The 8,157-nt window shown below is 44.1% G+C and overlaps 1 protein-coding gene across 1 annotated transcript in view; it reads right to left on the reverse strand.

Annotated features, from left to right (window-relative positions):
- Window positions 1-3,931, reverse strand: part of SAYSD1 (SAYSVFN motif domain containing 1) — a 6,139-nt gene extending 2,208 nt beyond the window's left edge. The window contains exon 1 of the mRNA XM_025197824.1: window positions 3,890-3,931. Within this exon, the coding sequence (XP_025053609.1) occupies window positions 3,890-3,931 (42 nt within the window). The remainder of the gene's footprint in view (window positions 1-3,889) is intronic.
- Window positions 3,932-8,157: the final 4,226 nt, after the last annotated feature.

An 8,157-nucleotide genomic window follows, 5' to 3' on the forward strand; every position in this document is an offset into this window, starting at 1 on the left:
GGGCAAACAAGCCACGCCCGTCAGGGGCAGTTGCGCGTGCGCAGAGTAGGCGGGCCGGGGTGGTGACGTAGCGGGGTTCGGGGTGGTGCACGGTGAGCCAACGGCCCGGAACGTCTGTCCCGTTCCAACCGCCCGCCCCGCCGCCGCCTCTTCATTCCAAGCCGTTGGGGCCCCGCCTGTGAGGGGAGCAGAAAGCCCGCCCTCAGCAAGTGCCTGAGGCAGCAGGGCAGTGCCATAGCTGAGCCCTGGCAGGGGCAGGCGCTGGCTAAAGTTCATAAAATCACAGAGAAGCTGGGAGGAAGGGTCCTCCACAGGTCATCTAGTCCAACCCCTGATCAGCCCTGCAAGCCCTAATATAACCTCTGCGTGAGACCCTGACACAGCACACACCAAGGTGCCCCAGCAGGGGAGCCACAGCACCCAATGTCCTGCTTCTATAAAAGGTTGTTAATACAGGCTTGAGAGGGCCCAGGTGGAGGGCCAGGCCCTTGGGCTCTTCACATGAGTTTTAAGAAGCAGAGCCCTCCTAGCATTTTGTTGGCGATAGGTGGCTGGCCCAGACAGTCCCTGGGCTGGGGAGATGAGTTGTCCTGCAGCTTAGGTGGGCTGTGAGGTGACTGCAGAGTGCAGTCCTTGAGCCATGGACCTGGCTGAGGGGTTGCAGGTGGGTCCACGAGGGAGGGCAGGCTGCAGGCTGGGGGACCTCTCCTCTCCCTTCCTCTGCTCCGCTTGCTCTGCTTCAAAAGTGAGACGCTTCCCCTCCAAACTGGCTGCTGCTGGGTTGAGGTTGAAGCACTACTGGGGTTAGGAGCTAGAAAGCAGCCGTCAAGCCTATGAGCCTTTGGCCCAAATGGCAGCCTAGTCACAACGCCTTCCAGTGCACTGCGGGGCGGAGAAGATCCAAGCAGTGCCCTTCTAAACAGACTTCTCAGTCCTGCCTGCCCAGTTCATCTTGGGCTACTGCATAGTCAGCGTCCCCCGAAAAAGCTGTTCATCGGTGATACTGTGCAGTAACACAGGCTACTGCACAGTCATTTAGTACTTGCATAAACTTTAGTACTTGTATAAACAAGTACTAAATGACTGCAGTCAGTATCTCATGTAGACGTGGCCTGTTATTCTCAGTGGAAAATCATAATCGCAGAGAAGCCGGGCTGGAAGGGAACTCCAGAGGTCATCTAGTCTAACCCCAGCATGGGGCAGGACCATCCTGATCCAAAGCATCTTGTACAATCCATAATGTAAACTGTACCGAAGACTACCATCAACTCTGACACAACGCAGACCTAGCACCCTGACCTGCACAGGTAAAGCAGGGAAATCACGGCAGCTAATGTTCTGTTTCTATGAAATGTTGTCAATAAACTTCATTTATGGGAATGGGCTTTGGGGCTGAGTAGCCCAACATTAATTAATCGGCAGCAGCAACCATTGCCACAGCAATGGGCTTGCTGTTCTGCTCAGTTATTTCCAGCCACTTTTCTCTCTTTTCAGAGCTGTCCTTTGGAGTGTCAGCCCAGAAGCAAGCAGGAGAAGGTTGAAGGGAGGGTGGGAAATGGCTAATTTTTGAGAGAGCATAGACAGTAGTACTGCCTTGTTAAGCTAAGGCAAGGCATGTTTCAGATGCACATTTGGCTGCCGTGGTCCCCCTGCTTTACCTGTGGCAGGTTAGGATGTCATGTCTTGAGCTGCATCAGGGCTAACAGTCGTTTTACTAAGAGCTTAGATTATGGATTTGTACAGGATGGTTCAGATCGGGACGATACTGCCTCAGGCAGGGGGTTGGCATATTTGATGCACAAAAGAATCATGGGCATGGGCCCAAACAGAAATGGATCGCTCCTCCCTATTGTTAGAGGGAGCTATCAAGTGTACACCAGCAGGTTTCTTGGGACAACTAGCAGGGACAGAAGTGAGGGTGAGAGGTTAATAACAAGTGCTCCAAGGGGGAACACCAAGCAGAGCACATGAGCCACTGCCCACTAGCCCTCAAACAAGTCCAAGAAGCTAGTGGACACTGCCCAGTGAAACCCTGCCCCCAGCCTGTTCAGCATAAGCTACTAGGGATACCCTCACCAGGGTGCAGCCTGGATCCTTCTGTGCTTGTGAGGGAGAAGAAATGCAGCTCTTAGCAAATGGGTAGGAATCAGTGCAGCAAGGGAAGAAAGACAGCAGGTCAGGGAGGCGCAGATGAAGGCAGGCAGGGGCGGATGAGGGAAGGCAGGGGGTTGGACTAGATGACCTACGAAGGTCCTTTCCAGCCCCATTTCTTCATGATTTCTATGATTCTATGGCATTTGGTCATTAATAACTTTCTTACACATTTCAGATTTTGCACAAGTCCCATTCTGAGGGAGACCTTTTGCCCAGTTGAAAGACGCTTGGTTTTGAAATAAAAATTGAAATGCTTTACAACAGCAAGGGGCGTTGTTTGCTTGTGTGACTGATGATGAAGCTGGTATATGGGGGAAGGGATCTTTCTATTGCTGTTGGACAAATACAGCATCTCTGAAATGATGCTTTTCAAACAGAATGTAAAGATTTAAAATGCACAGTGTAGCAGCAAAGTAGCTGATGTTAGAAAGATTAATAGCAAATGTTTCATAGATTTCATAAACATTAGGGCTGGAAGGGACCTTGGAAGATCATCAAGTCCAGCCCCCTGCCCCAAGGGCAGGAAGTCAACTAGAGTCAAAACTATGTTAAGTTAAGCTATCTTGATACAGGACTTACGAGTTTGCTATTAAATTTATGATCCATCTAATATCTGTTTGAAATCCTGAGTCCAAATACCTGTTTTCTGCTTGCAAGGGACAACCAATTACTTTTGATCTGCATGCAACTGTAACCTCGTCCTTGGCTCTGTATTATTAAATATCTGTAGACTTAATTAGATCTCTTTTTAGTGTCCATCTGTCCTAAATGACCATCCTTAAGTATCATTTCTTTATGACCAGGAATGGCTTCAAAACAGACCCTGGAGCAAAACAATCACAACACCATAAAGTCACATGCAGACCACAAGCTTCATCACCTGATCTGTAGAAGCTGTAGTTTCATTTAAAAATAGCAGCTGGAGTATCATTGCTAGGAGCTTTGCCATTTTCCATCTGAAGGCCAGTATTTTAAAGCAGCCATTTGATCTAACACTTTATAATAAATATAATCCAGGGTAAGCTAGCGATTTAAAGAGTCCACCCTCTTGAGACTTTTTTGGTCCCTGGAGTACTTGCTATATACATGTGTGCACATGACAAGATATGATCAAAGCTTACATCATACTCGGCACAATATCTCCTACATCTGCTGCAGTTAGGAGATCAGCTTTTAATTGTGTTTCTTGGTTGCTCTGTGTTTCTTAGATCTGTGGTCTGTCAGTCTTAATAACTAAAATTATATAGGGCATCTATCTTTGTTCAGAAAACAGCATTAAGGTTGCTGAAAAAGTGCAATGACTTAGGGTTATGCCAAATGATAACTGCTGTGTCCTGTAAATACAAAGCAGCATAGTTAGCTGCTGATTTATTTTTGTCTAGGCAAGAGGGAAAAGAAAGTGAAATAGAAGATAATCTGTTATTATTTAGACATTTGCACCTCTCAGCAATTTGGCTGAAGACCATTGCCACTATTTAAGTGTCAACTATTCATTCATTACACTGTGGCACATATGTGCTACAAAAGACTCTCTGCAAAATCAGTGTCAAACTCTCAGCTAGGCAATTACAATACAGTGAAATTGACTACACTCGTTGGATGCTTCTAAATCGAGTATTATTGGCGACTTTGGACACCATGTGCAATCAGAAAGAAAGCAGGAATAAACATTATGGCTAGAAACAGACAGTTTCCCCAGACCTTACACAGATGCCCACTGTCCCACATTAAGTACCTGCGAAATATCTGAATTAACACTTTGCCTTAGAACATCCATGGCTAATTCAAGTTAATTGCCATATAAAGCTCATGTGTAAATGACTGTCCCAGGCCTTTTTTTGTTGGAAGTCAGATCTCCGACTAATCAACTCCTGGATTAAACTGGTCATCTGTTTTTAGCTCATGAGTGACCCAGGCAAGGATTAATAAAATAAGATCTTTGTCAAAACTCTTTGCAAAATCTAACACGAATCTTTTCTAGTGATTACATTAAATTTCATGAGTCTCTGCATTTTCTGCTTCTTTCTGGGAGCATAAGGGGTTGCAGACTAGTTTGTGAGATCATCCTTTGGGTATCTTGAGGTGACAAGAAGCCCTAGAAATCTCACAAGGAAACCTCTTGCAAAGCTTTCATCCCAGCTTTCCTAACCTAAGAAGTTGGGGAAGCATCTAAACCCTGGGCACATGTTTGACCTTATCCCTCTGAAACCAGAACCTCACTAGAAGATTATTAGTACACCCCAGAACCAGCGATCAATTTATTCAGTACAACAGCCTCAGTAAATACCTTTCTGTCAAGAGAAGTAAAGTATTTTGAGGCATTACTGCTTTAAATTTTCAACCCCACAAAGTATCTCTCTCAGTCAATGTGCTTGCCAGACTGTTCTGAAATATACCGATGATCAAATTGCATTAATTCTCTCAAGTACCAAAGTATTAATCTAATTCACTCTTCTTCAGGATGGACAATCACACACACCAACCTGCTAAGTGCCATTAACACAGAAAAACAACTGGTTATTAACATAATTATCTGGCTTCATTAATTCAATGGAGTTGAGGGGGAAAGTCTGCATTAATTTTAGTTATTGAGGGCTGTGAGAATACATAAATTGGATTGGAGTGGATAGACTTGTGCTTGTCTAATTTTGTACTGCACTTTTTGCATATCTCAAGTATTTCTTACCATGATACCTTTTAACCCACCATATAGTTGGGATAAAGTTAGACAAGCTTTCAAATGCACAACATTCTTCCTCAGTTCTCTGATCATAGGGAGTATATGTATTTTGGAACCAATTAGTAAATATATAGAAAATACTTGTATTCTAGGCCAGGTCAATTAGAATAATTTTTCTTCTAAAAGTCCAGCACTGTGTAGCTTAATCTTTAAAGATACAGGATGATTTTTGTCCCGTGTTTTATTATGTTAGAAAGGTCTGCAATGGCAATGCGTATGGGATGCACAGTGGTGCATGTGCACCCCCTGAGGAGCGCTGGTGCACCCCATGTCAAATTGTGCTTCCCGCTTAGGTGATGGGTGGGGGGGCAGGCAGGAGCTCCTGTGTCCCCACTGTGAGTGCCGGCTGGAATGAAGCATTGGATGAAACGGCTGCGGCGCTCCTGGAAGTGACTGCAGCTACTTTCGGGAGGTATGTGGCCACTTTCAGGTGAGTGCGATTGGCCACGGGGCACCCCCTGGCCCGCGAGATTGGCCACGGGGGGACCTGCTGACTGGTCACTGGGGGGGGGGCACGCCCCCCCCCCCCCCCCCCCCCCCCGACTCAGTTGGTACCAGTCACCCATGAAGGTTTGATCATCAAAGCTTCAGACATCTGATGTGGTATTAAAAGCCATTTTTATTTGCATATCTAGTTGTTTATTTCAGTGGTATTCAGGGTGCCTATACACGAGCAGTGAGGCTGCTCTAACACACTCTAATTACAGCATATAGGAGCAGACTCAATTCATTTAGTCTGCTGGAGTATGGTAATTACTGTGCTCCAGCAGACTCCAGCAGCTTGTATATCAGTGTCCCCATGCTTCAAAATGGCAGTGGGGGCACTTTAACTATAGTTCTTTTGATGAACTTTAGTTAGAGTGCTCCTGCTGCCTTTTTGAACGGCAGGCACGGTGATACACAAGACACTTCGGAGGCCGGGGGCTTTAATTAGACTGGCTCACAGAGCCGGTCTAACTAAAGCCTCCCCCCTAACCAGAGCATGTGTATAAATGCCCTCAGATATTAGCAGTTACAGTTTTTCTTTGCATAAGGAGCTAATGTACATTTAAAGAATTAGAAGGGACAAGCCCAAGGTATGAACTGTTTTTTTTGCTAACTTTTCATAAAGATCTCCTTTAGAAGGAGAAAAAAAATGATTAATGCACCCTTACAAGCAATACTGTCAACTGTAAATGTCAGATGCTATCATACTAAAATTGCTGTAATAGAAAAAGAAAACAAACCTTTCAATTACTTTTAAATCATGAACATTCTATAAACATTTTGGATAGTCTCCTTTTCTGCTTATAGCTGTGATATGATTCAAAAGGCAAAATGCTGAAAAATGTTATGAAGCTCCAGAGCTCAGAATACTGCCCTTTTTGTTTTTTCTCAGAAAGCAATTACTGTGTGAAAAATTGCAGTTTCCCACATGAAATCCTGTACAGCCTTCCTTTCCATCAAGTGAACCAATCTCCCTCTTTTCTTCTACCTGTTTACACTGCTACGTTGTATTTAAACAGACTAGTCTTTTCAAAGCTTTGCTTAAAAAAGAAAAAATTGCTTTATGATTATTAATCAGTCAGCACAACTCCTTTGCAAGGCAGGAAAGTACATGTGGCTCTCTGGGCCAGGGACCATCTTTTTGTTCTCTTTGTAAAGCAGCTCCTGTGACAGTGAAGTTTTGGTCTGTGATGAAGGCTGCCAGGGGTTATAGCAAGGAAAATAAATAATAGTTATTCTTATATTGCAGATGGGGAAAGTGAGAGAAAGGGGACAAGTCACTTTTTCAGCACTATAAAAGAAGTCAGTGGGCACATCTACACATACAATTATGGTGCATGAATAAATTGCAGAGGTTATTGCTCCACATTTTATTGCTCCCAGGCATGCCATTTGAATGTGCACCCAGAAACAACTAACTTTGGAGCAATAAGCTCTACAGTTTATTCATGTGCAGCATGTAGAGCTGGGGTGGAGCAGCCCCGGCTGGCAGGAGGCTCTGGGGGTCAGCCTGCCAGCCCGGGGCTGCTTCTCCTGCCTCAACATGCAGTGGAAGGGCTGGCTGAGGCATGAGAGTGCTTCAGTGTGGGGGCTAGCTGGCAGGCAGCCAGCCAGCCAGGGCAGCATCTACATCTGTGCTGCTACCAAGTTTTTTACTCCACAGTAAAATAGTACTTAAAATTAAGAAGTTTTGGACACTAGACAGTGCTTCACCTGTGTGTCTGATCTGGAAAGATAGAAAATGCTGCACTAGTACAAAAAAGTATTAATATGCTGTAGGTTTGCAAAACAAAGGACAAGGCAGTAATGGTTTTACCAAACAAAAGCAACTTTCAGAAGTCTTGAGAACAAGGACACCGTCAATTTGAATCAATTTATTTAAAAAAAAAAGTTACTTCATGCTTCCAAATCCTTCTGCTAGTTGTTGGCTTGCAATTATTTTTTCAGTTTGCCTATGTTTTAAGTTGATTTTACTGCAAAGTTATCCACTCATGCTGATCTGTCATTCTAGCAGTCTGCTGCAATCAGTTCCATCTGTATATAGACCATTTCACAAAACTTCTCGATAATAGGACAGCGCAGTCTCTCTTTTAGGGGGCATGGGACCTCCAAGAGGAATCTACAACACTTCCCCTTCTTTCTCTATTGTCTGACATGATACATTATCATGCAAGATTGTTGTCCTGTCATCACTCTTGCCATAATTTCCAACCACCAGGGGAGATGAAGATCAACAGCCTTTTGTGTCTGCTGATAAATGTTGACCATAAACAAAATCAAAACCATTCATGAATTGATTTTTGATGAAACACTATTACCTTATGTAACTGAGATTAAGCTCAATACCATTTCCAACTCTTAACATACCTAATTCCTACAAGATGTTCAACAAAACTAAAAAAAAAAAAATCCCAGAATGAGTCAGAAAGAAGCACAGTAGCAATCCTCTTTTTCTCTCACCTCACATGTCCTATCAAGTGAAACATTTGAATGTATCCATAATAATCTATGAGGCAAAATGTTAAAAAAAATCCTAAAATTCTTGCTTGTATGCTAGTCTTGAACCCAAGATCCTGTCAGAACTAATGAATCTGCTGCCAGAATACCACAGGTCTATCATTCTTGGCAATCCCAGTTTATACACATGTTGGCTACAAATGTCCAACTTGGGATCCTTAAAATTCTGGTTTATTAGGCGGATTGAAGCACTGTAATGAAGTTAAATCATAAACCTTGGGGTTGGTCCCCACACACACACACACACACACACACACACA

Source organism: Alligator sinensis, unplaced genomic scaffold (assembly GCF_000455745.1).
Source record: "Alligator sinensis unplaced genomic scaffold, ASM45574v1 scaffold198_1, whole genome shotgun sequence".
NCBI classification, from domain to species: domain Eukaryota; kingdom Metazoa; phylum Chordata; order Crocodylia; family Alligatoridae; genus Alligator; species Alligator sinensis.